At 57.5% G+C, this 21,057-nt stretch overlaps 1 protein-coding gene across 1 annotated transcript; it reads right to left on the bottom strand.

Moving 5' to 3' along the window:
* Nucleotides 1–313: 313 nt before the first annotated feature.
* Nucleotides 314–7,048, bottom strand: LOC131399402 (epoxide hydrolase 1-like). The gene is made up of 4 exons (XM_058533605.1): nucleotides 6,835–7,048; nucleotides 4,514–4,622; nucleotides 1,361–1,486; nucleotides 314–767 (listed from the first exon to the last, which is right to left on the bottom strand). Exons 1-4 carry the CDS (start codon nucleotides 6,941–6,943, stop codon nucleotides 566–568), a joined length of 546 nt encoding a protein of 181 aa, XP_058389588.1. The 5' UTR covers nucleotides 6,944–7,048; the 3' UTR covers nucleotides 314–565.
* Between the last annotated feature and the right edge of the window lie 14,009 nt (nucleotides 7,049–21,057).

Genomic DNA, 21,057 nt, shown 5'->3' with positions numbered 1-21,057 from the left:
TCCGGGCGCTTGCTGGGGAAGCCGCCTCCTACTGCCCCCAGGGGGCGCCAGAGGCGCGAGTCGGCGTGGGGCGCGGCGGTGCGGCCGAGCCCTCAAGCCCCCTCTGCAGACCGCGCCCCCAGCGGTCGCTCAGCCTCGGCCTCTGCTCCGAGCTGCCCCGGGCACCGGGAGGGGGCAGAGCGGCGTCCTGGTGCCCCCAGGGGGGCCTGTCCTGCCCTTCCCAGCGAGGGTGGGGGACGCCCTCCCCATCCCAGATGCGGACCCGCCAGCTCCGCTGGAAGGGGAACCCCTCGTGGGGTCGGGGCACGCGCGTCACTTGGTTCCAGCCGCTTAGAAGTAAAATCGTTTATCGTCAAAGCCAGGTTGCTAACACGTGGCGGGGGGAGGGGAGCGCGCGTGGAGGCGGTGAGCACGGGGTCCCAGCCTGGGCAGGGGACAGAAGCAAACTCATTCTCAGAAAAGGGGCGTCTTCCCCAGGAGGAGACGGGGAGGCCGCCTCCCTGGCAGCCCCCCTCCCTCGGGGAGCTGGCGCTGGGAGACGGGGCTTCCCGGTGAAGGGGCAAGGTCACTGCCGCTCCAGCAGCCCCACGAACTTGCGGATGTCCTGAGCCATCAGCTGCGGCTCCTCGAGGGCGGCAAAGTGGCCCCCGCGGGGCATGTAGGAATAGGAGATCAGTTTCGGGTACTTGAACTTCACCCACTTTTCTGGGGCGTGTAGTAACTCACAAGGGAAGGCAGCAAAGCCGGTGGGCACGTAGACCTTCATCCTGGAACGGACAGGTCCCCCAGAGGGGTGAGGCTGCGGCCTGGCCCCTCTCTCCGTCCCCCACAGCAGGGTCAGCTCGCCCACCCACACCAAGACATAATGAAAAGGATAGCCCCAGAGTTTTAGCCACTCCCCTCAATTCCACCCCACTAAGGGCCGGCTTTTCTGGAAGGGCGGCCCAGAAAGGGGAGAGATGGAGAACAGGCCCAGAGAGGGACGGGACAGCCTCTACTGCTCCTTTTCCTTTGCTGCCACCTGAGGGTCTCCACCTGAGATTTGGAAAGGGTGCTGGGGAAGTCCCAGACCATCAGTGCCACACCAGGCCCCTACCTTGGCCCTGGGGGAGACCCTGAAGGACGACTGGGGGCCAGGCCCCCTGTTCCCTCGTGAGCTAATTTTAAAGGCACAGGGATTTCTCCCAGCACCCGACCTTCTTTAAATCGTGTTCTCCTCCTCCGCACCCTGTGCACGCCGCAGGCAAGGCTGTACTCCCACCATCAAATGCTCTCCGGTGAGTTCAGGACTGGGTGGTCCCCCTGCCCCTGCCTCAGAGGCCCCTCCTCAGAGGCCCCGCTCTGGCTCAGCCACGCTCACCGCTCATGCTTCTGGGCCAGGTAGCCCTGTCCCAGGTTCTCCTTGTAGAAGCGCTGGGAGGAGGTGATGGTGCCCGTGGTCCAGTAGAGCATGATGTTGGTCAGCAGATCGTCCAGGGAGAACTTCCTGGGAAAGCAGAACCGGAAGGCCACCCTCAGTGCCACGTGCAGTGGTACGACAAACAAGAGCTGCCACTTTCAGGCTGCGAGCACATGCCAGGCGCCCTGCCCATCGGGCGTCCGTCCCCAGACCTCACTACTCGGGGGTATTGTCCCCGTAACACAGGCAGGCTCGGCCCAGGGTCACCACGACGACAGGTAATGCAGGGTTGACCACATACGAGGCAGGCTACGCTGGCTGTCACCGTCACCTGCGTGATGTCAGCCGACTCCCCCCACACCAGCCCCCAGAGGAGCAGCCCAGGTGGGAAGGAGCAGGCGAAGTCAGCTGAACCCAGGGGCTTTGGGCTGGTCCCTGCCAAATGTCCAGGACTGTGAGCAGGAGGCTGCAACCCCTGCTCAGAGGTGGTGCCCACTCCTGGGCCCTCAGTATAGGCCATCCTCAGAGCATCCTCGGGTGGGCCTGCCCCTCCCAGGCGCTGGGCAGAAGCTGGTCTCCAGCAGCCTTCGGAGCCCCTGGACCGCCCTGCCAGGCACCACGGGCAGCAGGGCAGGGCTGGCAGCTCCTGGGGCGTTTTTATTCACCAGTCTCCAGCTTGTCAGCGTGCCTCCTGCCAAACCTGTGTCACCCCAGGAGGGGGCCCTGGGGCCCTGCAGAGAGCCCCTCACCCAGCGTGGGACGCCCCTTTTTTCCTCCAGCCTGGGAATTGCTGAGCAGGCAGACCCCACTCCGGGAGGAAATATTCATTTGGCACTCACTGTTGGAGCCTGTGGTCTGTGGACTCTGGAAAGCCCCATGTTCTCCTGGCCCTGCCCTCCCTCTCCTGGTGCTGGGCTCCCTCAACCCCCAGCAGCCAGAGCCCGCAGGAGCCCTCCATGGCCTCCCCATCTGTCCACTTCAGGTGCTGGTGCTCACTGGGGGAGCTTCCTGGGCCTCCACTTCTTCCCCTCTGCTCCCCCCCAACTCATCTTCCTTCATTATCAGCACTTCTCCCCCAGAATAACCGTGCACTGCACCCCAGGCCCTCAGGCTCCCATGACATCACTCACCCCTTCAATGCCCTCATCCCTGGGGCCTTCTGCCACCCAGGACCCACCTGATCATCCACAGACCCGAGGGGACCACAGCGCTGCTGACAGGTCCGTTATAAGCATGCTCTCCAATCTCCGCTGCCACCTCCTCAGAGGGTCCCAACCATCTGTGTCCTGATGGCTCTGTGCCCACCCACAGCCTCCTGCCATCCCTGCCTTCCTCTTTGAGGAAATGCAAGTCCTTGGAGCAGCAGCTCCCCCAGGTCCTTCCCTGCTTGATTCCAGATTGGGGGGCTTAGGAGAGCTGCTGCCTCCTTGTGCTGGCCCTGAATCCCCCCATCCGCCTCCTCGGGCCTAACTCTGTCAGTCACCTCCTACCTCCACCGCCCACAGTCTGTCAAATGTCACCCCAGGCCTTCCCTCCCCTCCACGCCCTGTCCTCTCTCCCCTCCCTCCCTCACCTCCTCACCCTTGCACACTGACACTGTCCACCTGCAGCCGCCCTGCTGCCCAGGCCTCATGGGTGGGGGCCTCTCACTAGCTCTGTCCCCCAGACTCCCTCTCTCCCTCTGGTCCTCCTTCTGTAGCCAACCAGGCTTCTGCCAGCATCCCTGGATGCCGCTCTGCCTACACTCTGTCTGAGGACATCCGCCCCAGGGTTCCACTGCTAATTCACCTCGAGCACAGCGGGAAAATTTCCTCCAGTCTCCCCCCTCCCCGAGCTCCAGATCCGGGAGTCCAGTCACCACGTGGACGTCTCCTCTGGGACATCCTGCCAGCACGTCCCCCTCAGCATGTCCACGACAAAGATGAGCTCCGCGTCTCTGCTGAGCCCCTCCCCTGACCCCACAGCACACTCACACACTCACACACGCAAGTGCACTGGCACATATGCACACTCACACGTGTGCACATCCATCGACCCCGGGTCCTGCCCAGTGGGGTGGGGGAAACATATCCCGGGGCAGGGGCTTGTGAGGTTCCTGGAGGACCGCCCTCCGGGAACGAGCTCGCGGTCTGGCTCCAGCGTGCCTGCTCCCGCCTCTGGACAAGACAGCCTTTCCAGGCACACCTTGCATTTCAATCACTCCAACCTTTGCTTCTGCTTTTCCCTTTGCCTAAATTCCCTTATTCCATCCCTTCCACCCAGCAAACTCCTACTCATCCTTCAAGACCCAGACCAGATAGATTCTCCCAGTCATTTCCCCTCCCTGCCCCTTAGACAAAGCACATCCCCTTTCTCTGGGCTCCCACAGGCCTTTGCATGTGTCTTTAGAGCTCATTTCTTGAGCACCTGGTGTATGCCTGGCCCTGTTCCAGGGGCTGGGCTGGGGCACGGCCCAGACAGAGTCCTACCCAGAAGGCGGGACCCGGTCTCATTCACTCTCTGTTCCCCACCCCCACACTGTGTCGGGTGCTCTGCAGGAATAGACAGGCCTGGGCCCTGGAGAAGGCCGGTCAGGCTGACCGTGGTGAAGCCGGGTCAGGCAGGGACCGGGCAGACGCACAGAGGAGGCTGCAGCCTCTGAGGTTCTGGGAGGCGGGACAGCCCCCCGTTTCTCTGCACCACCCTCCGGGATGGGCCTCCACACACGCACAGTCCTGTGGCCGTGATGCCAGGCTCTCCAGGGGGTCAGGAGGGAGAGGCCCCGACCGCAACCGCCTCTCGGCAATGATGGATGCTCACTGCCCTCGGGACTCCCTGGTCCCGGGAGGGGCTCTGTGGCAGAGGGACAGACAGCCTCGAGCTCCGCATCCTCTTCTTGGCCACCCCACTGGGAGGCTTGTGGAAATCACTGGATCTCTCTGTGCCGCCGCCTCCTCATCCAGAGATCGGGGCTCCGCTGGTCACAGGGTGAGGACCTGTGGGTCCTCCCACAGCACCTGGAACTTGCCGACCATCCCCCCAGAGGAAGCCACCAGAGATGAGGATGGAGAGGAGGGTGATGGGGAGGAAGGGGCGGCCGGGACGGGCCGACAGCAGGGGTGCGTGGGGTCTCACCTCTCCAGGCCTCCGTCCTCCAGGTCTCGGAACTCCGAGTTGGTCCAGGTGGAAAACTTCTCTAGAATATAGGCAGCCAGGCCCACGGGAGAGTCATTGAGGGCACAGCCTGGAGCGGGGAGAAGCGAGGGAGCGGCTCAGGCCCGGGCCAGGGAGCTGGGCGTCAGGACTGAGGTGGGGGCAGGAAGCCCTTGTTGGGGCACAGCTCTGCCCAGCTCTCAGGGGCTCCTGCACCCCACTTACTTACCCCTCGGCCCGATAAACAGGGACAATGCCCCCCACTGCCTCGTGGGGATTCACACACTATATGGCAGCTTCCTTCACCCTGAAGGGTCTGTGACTCTGGGTTTTGAGATCCAGGTGAGAACTACATCTGAATGCTGTTTTTAAAAATGTGGGTTTTTTAGGTTCACTATTATCAGTGAAAAATGAGAAACAACCTAGAAGTCTAAACTAGGAGATCATTTATAAATAAATATTGATCCACCCCTAAGCTAGAATACTGGGCAGGCATTAAAAATGGCGAGGACAACAGCCTGGAGGAATCTCACAAACGTAAGATGGAGCGAAAGCAGCCAGACTCAGAGGAGCCCCCTGTAGGAGGCCGTCTCATATGAAGCTAAGTACAGGCGGAGCTGCTCCATCTGTCAGATGTGGGGAGGGTGGTTACCCTGGGGGGGTGGGGGGTTAGTGCCTGGAAGAGGCCAGGGGCTTCTGGGCTGGTGGGTCATGTTCTGTTTGTTGACGTGAGTGCTGGTTATAGGGACGGTTTTCCACTGGGGAGAATTCCTCAACCCAATGTTAGCAAGTTCCTTTGAAGGCTAGGGAGAGGGGCGGTGGGGAGGGACGAGAGGTTACAGGTGATCAGCTTTTCTGTTTTGTGTTTTTTGCATGTTTCAATTTTTTAACAATGAACTTAGATTACTTTTATCCACAGAGGACAAAACTGGTTTTCTAAAGCGCTATCATTATTATCGTGAGCTCCTAACGTGTGTGTGAGAGACGGTCATGAAAACTCATAGAAGACTTTGAAATGGGCAAAATGATTCCTGGGCATCCTCTGGGTGGGACTCGGGAGTTATCTCGTGGACACTGCCGGGGTTATCTGATTCTGTAGGGGTCCTCTCTTCTCTTCTCTTCCAGTGTTTTACAGCTCTGTAAACTGTAGAAAACAGAGAGTATGCAAGTGGTTCTTGTTCATAGAGAAGCAAGTGAATTTTGTCCAGAGAGTAAATCCTAAAAGTTCTCACCACAAGAGAAAAAAAAACTTTTTTTCCACGTATTTATGTGAGACGAGGGATGCTAACTAAACTTACTGTGGTCATCATTTCACGATATATGTAACTGAAGTCATGATGCTGTCAAGCCTCTTATTTGCCCCCAATATAAAAAATGTTCAAAAACATTCACATAAACTAGTCTTTTTCCCTAAATCTTGCCCTGAAGAAGGACTTTCTAGAAGCCTATTCCTCCTCTTTGTCTTCAATTAATTAAGCCAATATTTATTGACGATTTTGCCCTTGGGATGAGACCGACCCTCTTAATCTCAAGTTCATGTGCCCGTCGCACAGAGCGCTGATCATTGAGACATCGGTGCTTGGAGATGGAGAAAGATTTACCAGAGTTGGCCAGAACGGGTGGGCGGGAGCCTCGGTTCGCTCAAATCTGCCTCCCCAAGAACAGGAAGCAGGGGTTTATCGAGCTAAGGGGCTTGGCAGGAGGAGCTTCAGGGAACAAAGGGGTCCCTCCCGATAAGCCCCGGGGCAATCTAACTTCTGGCTGCTGGGGGCCGGCTGACGGGTGTTTGCAACCTCCCCAAAAGTATTCTCTTTCTTCTGTAAAACAAACTCAGAAATCCTCTAGACGCCTGAGTCACCCCTCAAGTTAACAACAGCAAATTGGTTTAATATCTACAGTACCCCTCAGGTACCCAGCTTCAGACACCTGAGAGGACAAAGAGGCGCTGCCACAAAAGGAAGCTCCAGTGCAGCAGGGGAACCCCAGGGGAGGGGGGCACTCTGCAGAGCTGTGTTGGGGAGCCCCAGGGCACCCTAAATGCCCCTGCTTTAGGTGGTCCCACAGTGTCCCCACCCCCACCCACAGTGTCCCCACCAAGGGAAGCTGTGGCCTCGGGGCAGCCTGGCCTCTCCCTCCGCCCTCCCCACCTCCCGTGTCTCATTCGCTCTCCCCAGGAGGGTGACACTGTGGACATTGCACCAAGGAGGCTCAGAGCAGTTAAGACCTTGTCCAAGATCACAGATTGTTGATTAGAGCCCTGAGGGGGCCAGTCGTGGCCGGCTGACCTTGGACAAGTTCCTCACCTGCCTGCTGCCCGGTTTCTGTGTCTGTGGGAGGGGCGTTAACACCATCCGTCCCGGAGCTCCTGGCGAGGGTCAGCGAGCACCGTGCAGGCCCGGAGTAAATGCCCATCAACACCTGCTGTGTCACCTGGCTCCTTCCCGGCCCTCTTTCCAGAATCCCGGCCTCGCCTTGCCTCACCCAACAGACTAACAGACAGCTGTCGGAGGGAGGGTCACAACTCGCCTGAGGCCACACAGCTGGTGAGAGGCCCAGTGAGGACTGCGCCCAGGACTTGCTCTTGCCAGGAAGAGGCTGGATGAGCTGAAACGTGGGTCTCATTCCTGCCCAGGGAGCCCCCCAGCTGCTCTGGGAGAACAGGGAGGCCCACTCCCCACCCAGGGGTGTGTCTGCAGACTCCAAGGAGCCACATAGGCCCCCAGGCCTGGAGTCAGGGAGGCTGATGGGTGCAGGGTTGGGGCAGCCCAGGGCACCTGGGGCTGGGCTTGGGGGCGTCCCTGGAGCGCCCACAGTAGTGTCTGCCCCTGGGCGGGAAGGGGACAGGAGCTGCCCTGGAGGCCCCAGATGCTGGGCTATACTCTAGAAGTGAACCAGCTCCTGGGCTACAGCCTTCATGGTCCTCAGAGTCCCCTTTGGTTCTGAGGCCAGGCTCAGGTCCAGCTCGTCCACCCACGGAGCCCACGTTTTCTCGTTTTCTGACCTCATGTTTTCTCCTGGCCCTCACCTGGCAGCCTGGCTTCTGGTTGGGGTCAAATCCTGGCCCATAGGGATTTCAGGCCCAATCTGATCCATAGAAGGCCAGACTCTCCCCCAGATCCACAGCCAAGGAAGCTAGGCTCCTTCCTCTGCATGACAAAGGATGGGGCAGCCCTCCCTCCTGACGGCTAATCAATCGTTGTAAAAAGTCTGCCAATCCACAGTCGCTTTCTTCTGGCTGATTGCCCAATTATTTTATTTCCCCAGCAAAGCTCTTGAACCCATGCGGAATCCGCATTTGGGAGGGGCCTGTGTTTGCAGAGGGATAATAGGTCTGAGGGATTTGTCGTGTGTCTGCCTCTACTGAGCCCCTGCTAGTCCACACTCCATCATCCCCTGTATTAACAGTGTCTCGCCAGAAGGGCCCGGGGGCTGACCCGCGTGTTGCAAACAGCCTGAGGTCATGGAAAGAACCCGCTTCTCTCTCTTCCTAAGTGATCTCGTCCAGTGTCACGGCTTCATGTGGCATCCACTCACTCCTGACTCCGGGCTCACGTCTTCAGCACGACCTCTCCACTGGGAACCAGTGTACCCGACTGCCCCTCCGCCCTACCTGTTCCCCTCAGTAAATGGCTCCACCCTACACCCAGCTAGGCCTCCAGAGCTAGGGGTCGTTCTTGATTCCTATCCCAGATCCTTCAGAATCAATCCCCAGCAAGAACTGTTGGTCTCACCTGCAAAATACACTTGTAGCCACTCACGACCCTCCATCACTCGCCTGGGCAATAACAACCCACCCCCCAGCTCCCATTCCTCACCCCATAGTCAATAGTCATCTTTGACAAACTTTAATCAGATGTACACTATTAATGTATTCTATTAATTAAAATCCTCCAAAAATTAACTTAAAATGGATCATAGATTTAAATGTAAAATGCAAAACCATAAAACACCTAGAAGATAATGTGGGAGAAAAATCTAGATGATATTGGTTTTGGCAATGACTTTTTAGATATGACACCAAAGGCATGACCCATAAAAGAAATAACTGATAGGCTGGACTTCATTAAAATTAAAAACTTCCGCTCTGCAAAAGACACTGGCAGGAGGGGCTGGCCCCGTGGCGTAGTGGTTAAGTGCAGGCGCTCCGCTGCTGGCGGCCTGGGTTCACATCCCGGGCGCGCACCGATGCACTGCTTGTCAGGCCATGCTGTGGCGGCGTCCCATATAAAGTGGAGGAAGATGGGCACAGATGTTAGCCCAGGGCCAGTCTTCCTCAGCAAAAAGAGGAGGACTGGCATGGATGTTAGCGCAGGGCTGATCTTCCTCACAAAAAAAAAAGAAACACACTGGCAGGAGAATAAGAAGACAAGCCACAGACTGAAAGAAAATATTTGCAAAAGGCATAACTGATAAAGGACTGTTATCCGAAATATAGAAAGAACTCTTAAAACAACAGTAAGAAAATGAACAATCCAATTAAAAAATAGACGAAAGACCTGAACAGACACCTCACCAAAGAAGATATACAGATGGCAAATGAGCACAGGAAAAGATGCTCCACGTCGTACATCATTAGGGAATTGCAAATTGAAACAATAGAGATACCACAAGTCACCTATTAAAATGGGCAAAATCCAGAGCACTGACAACACCCAATGTGGAGCAGGAGAAGCTCTCACTCGCTGCCGGTGGGAATGCAGAACAGCGCAGCCACTTTGGAAGACAGTTTGGAGGTTTCTTACCAAACTAAACATACTCTTACCATACGATCCAGCAGTCGTGCTCCTTTGTATTTACCCAGAGAAGCTGAAAATGTACATCCACACAAAGGCTGCACACGGATCTTTACAGCAGCTTTACTTATCACTGCCAAAGCCTGAAAGCACCAAGTGTCCTTCAGTAGGTGAATGGATAAATAAACTGTGGTCCACTTAGGCAACGGAATATTATTCAGCACTGAGAAGAAATGAGCTATGAAGCCATGAAGAGACATGGAGGAAACTTAAATGCATATTACTAAGTGAAAGGAGCCAATAAAAAGGCTGTATACTGTATGATTCCAACTATATGTGTATCTGTACTACATACTCTATGATTCTTTTACATTCTGGAAAGGACAAAGCTATGGAGACAATCAGAAGATCAGTGGTTGCCAGGCGCTGAGGGGGAGGAATGAATGGGGGCCAAAGAGGATTTTTAGGGCAGTGAACATACCCTGTGATAATATAATGGGGGATGCATGTCCTTCCGTGCTTGTCCAAGCCCGTAGAACATACCACACCCAAGTGAACCCTAATGTCAGCTGTGGACTCTGGGCGACGATGCTGCATCAGCAGGTTCATCTGTTGTAACAAACGTACCCTCTGGTGGGGAGGTTGATAGAGGAGGAGGCGGGGGTGGGGGTAAGATATAAGTGAACTCTGTATTTTCCACTCAGGTTTGCTACGAACCTAAACTGCTCTAAAAAGTAAAGTCTATATAATAAATAAATAAATAAACAAACCTCTAATGGCTTCTTACTACGCTTTGGATAAAATTCAAATTTCTTACTATGTCCTTAAAGCCCAGGTTCACCTTCCTGCCTCACGGCCTGCCGCTCCTCACTTGCTCCCTGAGAGCCAGCCACACCAGCCTTCTCACTGTCCCCGAACATGCCCTGCTGGTCCTACCGCAGGGCCTTTGCACTTGCTGTTGCCTCTGCCCGCAAGGCTCTGCATCCAGACCTTTGCAGGGTTTGCTAATTCTTATCATCAGGACTTAGATCAAATGTCACCTCCCCAGAAAGCCCTCTCTTGTCCGTTCATGAATATCTGTAGGTCCCTTCCTGCCTCCACCAGTTACTGTCTCCCTTATCATCCAGGTTTATTTTCTTTGTGGTACTTAGTACTATCTAAAATTATCTTATCATCTGTTTGTTTAACTGCTTGTTGACTGCCTCCCCATTAGGAAGCGGATTCCGTGGGCTCAGTGACTTTGTCCAGCCCGTTTACTGCTGGGTCCCCTGCCAAAAACAATGACCAGCACTCATGGTGGGAACTTCCTCAATATTTGCTGAATGAACAAATTAATTAAAAGATGGGAGTTTTAGGGGAGCTCTAAAGACCGGGAGCCCTCTGAGCCCCAGGTGCATGGCTGCAGGCAGGATTGTTTGCCAGGCAGCCAGCCCTGTGTTGATCTGGAAGTTTCTGCACCTGACCAGGACTCAGTTCCAGCAGGGAACGGGGTTCCAGGTCCACACAGTGGCCCCGTTGGTTCTACGCCGCAGGGCTGACCCAGCGCCTGCAGGATGTGTCTTGGTGAGCAGGTGGACTCGACTTCATCTCCTTCTCAGGAAAATAAGCTTTTAATTTAAGTGTTTGGTCTCCCCAGGCCCAGAGGGGCTCTGGCCACCCAGAAACTCCCAGAGGTCCTCGCCCCCCTGGGCATCTCCTGACAGGAAGGCACCTTGTGCATTTTGTGTGGGCCTCACCTGGTGAGCGGGACAGCACCAGGGGCCTGGCCTCCCACAGCCCTCCTGTGACAGCAGGTCCTCGCTGAAACCAGCCTGTGCTTCCAGCCCCAGAGAGCTCCCGGGGGGCTCGATGTTGGGGGGTGGGGACAGGGCATGGCACGAAGAGCCGGCCCAGGGAGACCCCTGGCGTAGGAGTCTGGAGACCAGGATTTGACTGGCTCTGTCACCAGCTCATAAGGAGGATACTTCTGCACTCTGGGCCTGAGGGACAGAGGTCCTGCAATGTCAAAAATCAGTATCTGTCCCCATCCTTTTGGAGCAAGAAGGCTGCACTGTGCGCAGAGAAAGGAGGAGGGTCAAGCTATTGTGGGGAGAGCTTCCCCACCCTAAGTCAAGTCCCCATCCTTGCGCCTCCCTGGACCCACGGCAGAGACCAGGCAGGCGGTGGTGGCATTAATGAGCAGGGAAGGAATGAGGACAGGCAGGTTGGGGTGGGGGGTAGGGGGAGGGAAGAGAATGGACAGAGTCAGTCTGAGGAGCCAGGGGGGAGTCCGGTGGGCCACACCCAGGAACCGGCAGGAGGTCGGGTGTGGGGCCGGCAGCAGGAGGACACAGCCGGGGAGGAGAGATGGCCAGGCACAGGTGGGAGGGACAGGGGCTGAGCGCAGGGGCCAAGGGCGAACTCTGGCAAATAACTAGTGCCTGGGGTTGACGGAGGGGGTGGGGAGAAGGAGGAAGCCAGATGGGGCAGAAAAGAACTGTCAGAGAAGCAGAAGACCCCCCCAACCCCTCCCCAACTCCCAGAGAGCCCCAGGCTGGTGCTAGAGCCACGGCGGGGAGGCAAGGAGAATCCCTCTGTCATTACAAGAGGAAAGCCCAGAAACGAAGAGAGGCCAGAGGCCCTGCAGAGCTGCGCGTGCGCGGAGGGAAGAGCTGTTCAGGACTTAGAGATCTGCAGTGCTAGAAAGGGTCTGAGAGGAAGCTGTGGTCCAACCATCATTTCACAGGTGGGGAAACTGAGGCCTGCCAAGGTCCCTACTTGTTGATGGCGGAGCCAGGCTGGAGTCAAATGTCTTGGTCCCGGGATCCCCACATCTCCAAGCTCCAGGCACCACTGAGCCCTTTGCCCCTGGCATGTTCTGTGCAGCGGGCCCCAAGGCTTTCCTTCCAGGGAAACAAAAATCCAATTAAAAAGCTGACTTTCTGGCTCAGCCTGGGAGGCTTGCTGCCTTGGCTCTGGAATTAAAAATGGAACAACAGGTAGAGGGAGGGAGGGGGCTGGTCCCAGGGCTGCTGTGGGACCAGCCTCTCGTTTCCCTCATGGGGCTCCGACTTCCTGCCCAGGGGCCCTGACAGTGATGGAGGCCCCAGCCCGGAACAAAGCACCAGGCTGCTGTGCCCAGAGGGGGAGCATCTCCAGGGCCTGTGTGTGGGTCGGTGTTGACAAAGGTGGGCCCCGGGCTGCCCTTCAGGGCTTGAGCACCAACCTACAAGGGGGAGTGGACACGGCCCAGGCCAGCGAGCTGTGCGGTCTCAGGCAGCCCAGGACCCTCTCTGGACAAGGAGGGATTTGCCCTGTGTGATCTCCCGGTTCCTCCAGCCACTCTGCTTCTAGACCACGGCTGTCGCCCCAAGTGAGGAATCATCCAAGATGTGTCTCTGTTTTATTTCGCCTCCATTTTTGCTGTTAGTGTTTTCCGTAAGAAGATTCTGAGATGTGTTAGTTCCGTGTCAGCAGCACCACAAAAGCATCCTCGGGGGTGTGCGAGCCTGTGTGTGGGTGTGCGTGTGTGCCATCCCTTCCCCCACTACGAGCTGACCAAGGGCAGCACTGAGGACCGCGGGCTCCGTAACTGCACGGTGACCACAGCGCAGGCTCACGGTGGTCCCAGCAAACGTTCCGTCTGGATTTTAATGGGAAGGCGGGTCCTCCTGCCAGGCACCCCTGAGACCCCCAGGACGTGTCCAATAACAGGGCCTGGCCTTTCCCATCTTACAGGCCAGGGTCCCTTGGTCCCCAGATGGGAGCCGCTCTAGGTGGGTTCCAGCCGCGGGCAGCGCGGGGAAAGCGAAGGAACAAAGCTGGCCCCTCCGGGGACGGGGCGATGAGGAGAGGTCACAGTGCCTCACAAACGTGGGTCGGGCTCCGGGCCCTGCGGTCAGCGGCTCAGCGGCGCTCAGGACACCTTTGTCCCAGGTATGGACCGGGCCTGAGGCAGACCCCATGCGCTGAGGGGCGAGGACACACCTGGAGAGAGCCTGCTCCCCTGTGGCCTGGATGTCCAGCTGGCCACGCCAGCAGGGAGGCGGTCAGGGCAGCAGGAGCCCCGGCCGCAGCCTGGGCAGAGGCCTTCCCTCTCCCTGATGAAGACCCCGCGGCCCCGCTGGCGATGACCAGAGGGGCCCTCCACGACCGCGCTGACCTGCGTCTGCGGCAGGTGGAGGTGGCCACTCCAGCCACGTCCATTGCCTCCTGAGCATCCTCCCGTTTCTGGAAGTGCTGAGTTCAGAACACAGCCCCATTCACCTGACCCCCCCTCACCCGGATCACCGGGGCCTCGTCATCTGCGGGCCTCGGGGCTTCTCCTGCACCCACCTCCCGCCAGCTCCGCCCACCTCCCGCCAGCTCCGCCCCCTCCCGGCAGCCCCGCCCACCTCCCGCCAGCCCCGCCCACCTCCCGCCAGCCCCGCCCTCCTCCCGCCAGCCCCGCCCCTCCCGCCAGCCCCGCCCTCCTCCCGCCAGCCCCGCCCCCTCCCGCCAGCTCCGCCCACCTCCCGCCAGCCCCGCCCTCCTCCCGCCAGCTCCGCCCACCTCCCGCAAGCCCCGCCCCCCTCCCGCCAGCTCCGCCCACCTCCCACGAGCTCCTCCCACCTCCTCCTGCAAGCTCCGCCCTCCTCCTGCCAGCTCCCTGCTCCAACCCCTGATCTGCCCCTCCTGTCCTCCCAAGCTCTCGCTGGTCCTTCTCCCCTCAGCTCTTGAATCTTCATGATCCCCAGGCTCTGCTTGTTATGGGCCAAATTGTGCCCCCCAAATTCATATGGTGAAGCGCTAACCCCCAGGACCTCAGAATGTGACTGTGTCTGGAGAGAGGGCCTTTAAAGAGGGCACTAAGGTAAAACGAGGCCATGAGGGTGGGCCCTAGTCCAATAGGACTGGTGTCCTTAGAAGAGGAAATTAGGACACAGACCCAGGAAGACCCTGTGAGGACACAGCGAGAAGGCGGCCATCTGCAAGCCAGCAAGAGAGGCCTGAGAAGAAACCAACCCTGCCCACACCGGGATCTTGGGCTTCCAGCCTCCAGAACTATGGGAAAATAAGTGTCTGTGGCGTAAGCCGCCCAGTCTGTGCTACTTTGTTATCCAGCAAACTACTATTCTGCTCTCCTCACACAGTCGCCCCCAGAGCTCTCCCCTCCTCAGCTCCAATTTACGCTGCTGGGTTGCAAACTCACGCCTGGTTCTCTGGCCTCTTCTAAGGCTGCCCCTCAGGGGTCTCCACCTCACCCTCGCCTCACCCTGATGGCAGAGTGGGGTGAGCATAGGCTCTGGCCTCTACTTCGAGCAAGCCTCAGTTTCCTCATCTGTAAAAATGGGGATCAAACACCCACTCCACAGGGTTGTTTGTGAGGACCGGCCTCGCCCTGGGTGGACCTGTCCTTGGCACTCAACGAACAGCAGATGTTATTTCTCTCAAACCTGACCTCCTTCCCGGCACTTCCCCGGTCAGTCCAGGGAGTCAGGAAGCTGGAGGTGTGGCCTGGCCTCCACGCCGGCCTCCCCTCCCCACCCCTGTCTCAGGGATCTGTGTTGGCTTCCTTAGGTCAACAGTCCCCATCCAGCTCCTACTGAACCACAGCTCTTGTGCTCTGCTCAGCACACAAGGGGGCCTGGGGGCGGGGGGAGCTCGCTCACCTGCTGCAGCTCCTCGACGTGGAGAATTGATTCTTAAACGATCAATTACGATACAGGTGGGTGTGCTGGGGAAGCAGGGGTGGGGGCATGGGGAGGGGTCCTTAAGCCTTGTGGATTACCCTCTTCAACCAAATAGCCACAAGACTCCAATGACTGTTCTCCAAGGCTTCCCGAGTTTCCCTTCTTAAGCAAAAACAAGCCTGACTCCTCCCACGGCTGCACCTGCCTTCCCATGGGCGTCTTCACGTCCAGCCTCACGAGCCTTCCCGTCTCCATCCAGTCACCCGCCCCCCAGCACACACTGTCTCCACTGTTGCCATGTGAAGGATGTTCCAGCACCGGGCATCCGTCCCACCACCACACCCGGGCACCGGCAGTGCCCTCGCCCGGGGTGTCACTCCTGAGCCCGCCCATCGCCCTCACCACCTCTTTCTACCTGGAAAACCCCCCTTATCTTCAAGACCTTTCCGACATCACCTCCCTCACCGTCTTCCCATTACCCTCTCTCTGCTCGCTCTTTACTGCCCCATCAGAGCACTTAGCGCCTTGCCGTATGGAGGTTGCAGCAATTTCCTCCGTATCTGCTTTCCCCACCAGATCAGGAGCCCCACTAGGGAGGGAAGAGATCGGGGCTGGTTTTATTGGGGCTCCAGGGTCTGGCACACAGTGGTGCTCCATTTGTGCAGACTGAATCAACGGCTGAATGATTAAATGTATGCGAGTCAGATTGAGCCGGACACGTCATCCCATTTACTCCTCACACAGTGGAGGAAGGACACAGTTATAGGAAGGCCAGCTTCTCTCTCTGCCCTCCTGTCCCCCTGACCCCCACGGTCCCCTGGGGCTTCTCGTGACCTGAGCCTCCCTTTCCCAGGGCTGGCCCCGAACGCCTCAGGATATGGACACCATGACATCAAGGATCCTGGTACAGGAGTAATTTGCATTTCATGTGCCCATGATAAGATCTAAATAAATACATATTGACTGTAATCGTGCAGGTTCTCTTCTCTGGTTGTCTCCTTTCTGCTCTATCTCCTTGGATACCTGGGATGTTGGCTGCCGGCCACGATCAGCTCAATTCAACTTAACAAGCATTTGTCAGCTCACAGGGCAGCAGCTCCCACGCTGGCTGAGGGCCGGAATCTCTGATTCCGAAGTTTGGGGTGGGAGGTGAGGATCTGCCACATTTAGAGGCAGAAAAGACAAGGAGAAGGAATTTCCAGTGGAGGAAATGGGGTGACCAAAAACAGTGGGGGGCATGCAGGTCGGGAGGGTCTGGGGCCCGGAGGGAGCATTTTGGAGAGTAGAGGGTAATAAGACTGGGAACAGAACTCAATACATGTGGTTTCCTCTCCATTTCCCTTAATTTAAAAAGGCAGCCGATCCATCGGTTTGAGAACAGGTGTGGGCACCAGGTCTGGAGCCTTGGTGCCCCGGGGAACAGGGGCCATAGGCCCCCCAGACCAGAGCTGGACTCCAGCTCCACCGGGTCTGGCTCTGGGACCCATCCTCCTGGTCAGCCTCCCTGAGCCTCAGATTCCTGAACAATGACCGTGAAAACAACAGCACCCTCTGGTTATTAGAGCTCACCTCCTGCCAGACACCAAGCCCAGCCCTTATCTCATTTCATCCTGTCTCAGCCCTCCAAGGAGGGGACCGTTATCGTCCTCATGCTGCAGATAAGTTCCTGGAGGGCAAGTAAGTTGCCCAAGGTCACAGGGCTTGTAAGTGATCTGACTCTCCGGGCTTCTTGAGCAAGACGGTGTGTGTTGATTCAGACGGCCAACAAGAAGCCTGGACGCAGGGGCACTCGATAAGCCTCGTGTCCCTCAGCCGGGACGCCCGGGGAGGACGCAGGTGTGTGGGCAGCTGCCTGTCACCTGAACGGGGCGGCTGCCCCGCCTTTCCCACCGGGGATGACGATGCTGAGGGCGGAAGGCAAAGGCTGCGCGGAGGGGAAGATCCAAGTGCTTCCCTCTAACCAACACTCAGCTGCTCTGTTCTGTGAACACATGGAACCGCCCGCCACAGCTGGCACGGGCGCCGAGCCGGGTCGGGGTCTGTGGCCGGGGGTCTCCCCGCACAGGAGTCCCACCAGAGTCAGGCTGCCTGCGCGCTCAGCGGTTAGCGCCTGGCGCCCTCTAGTGGCGCAGGGGAGCCGTTCCTCTGCCGCTGGGCAGGGAACGCGCTTTCCTCGTGGACCCGCCGAGGAGGGGGCATTTTTAGGAGCCGCCCGCTGTCCCTGGGAGCTCGGCTGTGAGACGCCGGGGGGGAATTGGAAAGAGGACTTAGAATCCGGAGGCTGGGATTCTGGCCCCAGCTCCCCAGCTGCCTTAGATAAGTGTCTTGGGTTCTTCATGGGGGAGACGGGGATGCCCACGCCCTCCCCACCTGCCTCCCGGGATCGCTGTGAGAATCCCATTGGATCTGATGGGTGACAGCACCTTGTCGGCTCCAAAGCGCTACTGAAGAGCAACATACTGTGTTCACGAGAAGACAACTCAGTGTAAGTCCAGGATGCTCAGGACCAGTGAGGGGCGGGGAGTGGGGAGGATCTGGGGCGGAGGAGCCGCGGAGAAGCGGAGGCACCCCCAGGAGAGGGGGTGGTGTGCGCAAGACCGCGAGGGCGGTGGGGTCAGCAGAGACAGACACATCTGTTAGGGCAAAGGGAGCCTGATGGGGAGATGGGGTCACGGTGTAGGCAAAGGAAGTCCATGAATGCTCGTCTGGTTCCTTTCTCTTAATTCAAAAGGCAGGTAGGAGTGAAGCAGGTTATATTTGCTTCTATAAAACAGAGAAAATTAAAATGTCTGCTTCTCTGAGCGGGTTTCCAGTGGCTTGGTACCCTCAAAACAAGGTCCCCCCACCCCCTCACCCAAGGCTGTAGGGAGGCCGGTCCTGACTCTCTGTTCTGGTCTCCTTCCGGGGCACCTGCCAGCGAGCCCTGCAGCACTGTCCCCTGCCTACAGCCCCCACTCCTCACCCAGCTGAGTTTTCCAGTCCAGTCAGAGCAGTGAGGTGGCAATGCCCGCCTGGGGCAGGACAGTTCAGGGCTTCAGGAAACGGGTCTGGGTTTTAGGTACCTGGGCCTTTCCCCTCACTGTCTTCCTAACATCTCCAAACCTCAGTGTTCCCATCAGTAAAATGGGGAAATAATAACTAGGTCATAATTATTCAATTAGAGATTGAATGAGCTTATGTATCTTGCACGTGCCACATTGTGCCTGTGCCTTACGAAGAAAACACGTGTTAGTTCATTAAGGAAGTGTCTACGTCTTAGGTGACATATGAGAGCTCAACAAGGAACACCGGGCGGGCTTCCCATCTCGGCAAAGAGGAGACCTTGCAGTGCTTGGGGTGCAGAAAGGGGAGGCGCTGTGACTCCAGCTACGCTAAGTCTTTACCCAAAACAACAACCAGCCTGGGAGAAGCACGGGCAATTATTGTTATTTTTCCATTTTAATGAAATAATAATAAATTGAAACTGAAACCAACTAATGACTTGCCTGAGGTCACCTGGCCAGTGAAGATGAGAACCCAGTCCTTTGCTCTGTTACCAGAAATTTACTAACTCAGCTAATTAATATTCACATATCTTATAATTCAGGGTGGACCTGGAACTGAGAGGCGCACACACACCCCCCAAAGATGACTCATCAGTTGTTTTTCGTCCCAGAGGCAGAGATTTTTCAGGCGCACTAATAGAGGTGCCCGAGACAGAGTGGCCAGCATGGAAATTAGCTAAACTGCAATTGGGAGCTGCCCAGGCCTTTCACCCCAGTAAACCAGACGCCTCCATTGGCACAGCCAGGAACGGCCCAACTTGACATTTAAGCAGAAGAGGTGTCATTCATTCCTTCCTTCATCCATTCAGCTGTGTTTATTGCCTGTAGTGCACTAGGACCAGAGGAACGGCGTATGACCCAGCCCGTTCCCCAGGGAGCACCCACTCTGGTGGGGGAGACAGACAGGAGACGATTACCACACAACTTGGTAGATGTCAGTGGGGAGGAGGCCCAGGTGCCCAGAGCCCAGAGCAGGGCTCCAGCCAGTCGTGGGGGCTAGAGGCACAGAAGGGGTCTAGAGGGAGAGAAGAGACTGGGGCACGGAGGACCTGTCTGCCCGCCTTTGCCGAGGAAGACGCTCTCATGCCCGGGTGTCCCTGGACACAGCTCGAGACGAGCCTGACTGCCCACCTGGGGCAACCCATCCTGTAGAGCACGGCTGGCCAGGGCAGCCGGCAGCCCCTGAGGGTTTGTAAAAGGTATTTTGTGAGTGGGTTACACCCTCACATGACTCCTAATCAATACAGTGGGAAAAGGTTTATAACAAAACGTCTCACTCCTGCCCTGCCCCCATCTACCACCTCCCCCATCCCCTCCCACACGTACCCCTTTTCTTGGTTTCTTGCATATCCTTCTAGAATTCCTTTATCCAATTTCCTGTTTTCCTCCTTCCTTACATAAAAGTAGCATCCTATCCACACTGGCTTGGACCTTGAAGAGAGGCGCATTTCATTTTCAAAATGCACTGAGTTCACGCAGTCACCATATCTGTTTCTGCCTGTGTTCTGGTTTGTTGGTAAAAGTGAAGCACAGGTCAAGGCTTTAAGGCTTTTTTTTTTTTTCTGTGTGTGTGTGTGTGTGTGTGTGTGTGTGTGTGTGTGTGGAAGATCAGCCCTGAGCTAACATCCGTGCTAATCCTCCTCTTTTTGCTGAGGAAGACCGGCCCTGAGCTAACATCTATTGCCAATTTTCCTCCTTTTTTTCCCCCAAAGCCCCAGTAGATAGTTGTATGTCATAGCTGCACATCCTTCTAGTTGCTGTATGTGGGACGCCTCCTCAGCATGGCCGGAGAAGCGATGCGTGGTGCGCGCCCGGGATCCGAACCTGGGCTCCAGTAGCAGAGCGAGCACTTAACCGCTAAGCCACGGGACCAGCCCATAAGGCATTTTGATTCCATGCGCAGAAAGGCCTGTCGACACTGCCTGGCTTGGTGAGGGGAGCGCAGTCAGCCTCTCCGGTGTCCCTCCCAAGAGTGTTGCTTAGTAACCGTCACACTGGAAGCAGGTGGTGTTTGTGTTCCCGCCTGGCCTGCCAGTGGGAGCAGGGAAACATTTTCTGATCTTTTAACTACGGAGACCACGCCTGCTTATGGCCATCAGCCGTGTAAGGAAAAGAAACAAGAAAGAAAGAAATCAAGTGAGAAGTTGACCTCCATCCACTTCCCAAAGTAACTATTGTGAACAGTGGGGGCAGGGGGGTTGCCCCCATTTTATAGGAGAGCAAAGTGAGGATAAGTGTTTTCTGGGGTCCTGGGGGATCCAGTTATGGGACGGGGCTGGAGGGCTGCTCTAGGCCGGCTGCCCGGGGGTCCCGAGGGCAGAGGAGGGAGGGAGCCAGGACGGGGCAGGGGGTGGTTAGCACCCGTCCTTCCTCTCTCACCCCTCCCTGCTGCCTTTTTCTCTGCCTCCCCGCCATTTCCACATCTCCTCTGTGTCCACGTCTGTGCTCGGCCCTCGTGCAACTCAGGACGAGGAGTCTTACCGACGGGGGCACACCCAGGCCTCGCGGACGCTCAGCACAGAGGGCTCAGCGCCTACCTGTGGGAAAGGCTGCGCTGACCTGCACGCTGGCTCTTACTGCTGAAAGGCTTGCAGGGGGCATTCGCCTGCCTTCCTGTGGCTCAGGAGACGAGCTCCAGGACCGCCGTCCAGGGTCTGATGCACTGGGGGGGCCCCTGCCCACCTCAGGGAGTGGCCAGCCCCTGGCTCTGCCTGCCTGCAGCTCCAGCCCCGGGGCCGGGCCGCCCTGGGAGAAGGTGGGCAGCTGGGAGGGGCCGGCCTGGGGAGAGATGGCCAGAACTGTCTTCCAGGAGATGACCCTGCTCTCCCTCTCCCTGGGGACTGGAGGCACAGCCACCTCCAGGCAAGTCTGGCCCTGACCGCACTGTCAAAGCTCAGAAGGGAAGGACAGGGGTCCTGGGCAAGGGGGAGCTCACCTGAGCCAAGTGAACCCCACACACGAAGACATAACCCGGGCCAGGCAGGTGGTAAGTCCTCAGTCAATGTGTTGGTGGATTTGGGCCTGGGAGGGGGTGGGGGAGAGAGGAGGGGACAGTCTCCTGTCACCTGGGACAGCTCGCTGACAGCTCGCCAGCCAGC

The sequence above is a fragment of the Diceros bicornis genome, chromosome 38 (genome assembly GCF_020826845.1).
Source record: "Diceros bicornis minor isolate mBicDic1 chromosome 38, mDicBic1.mat.cur, whole genome shotgun sequence".
In the NCBI taxonomy this organism is placed as follows: Eukaryota; Metazoa; Chordata; class Mammalia; order Perissodactyla; family Rhinocerotidae; genus Diceros; species Diceros bicornis.
The sequence above is the reverse complement of the archived record's forward strand: the minus strand, read 5'-3'. Positions and strand labels throughout refer to the sequence as shown.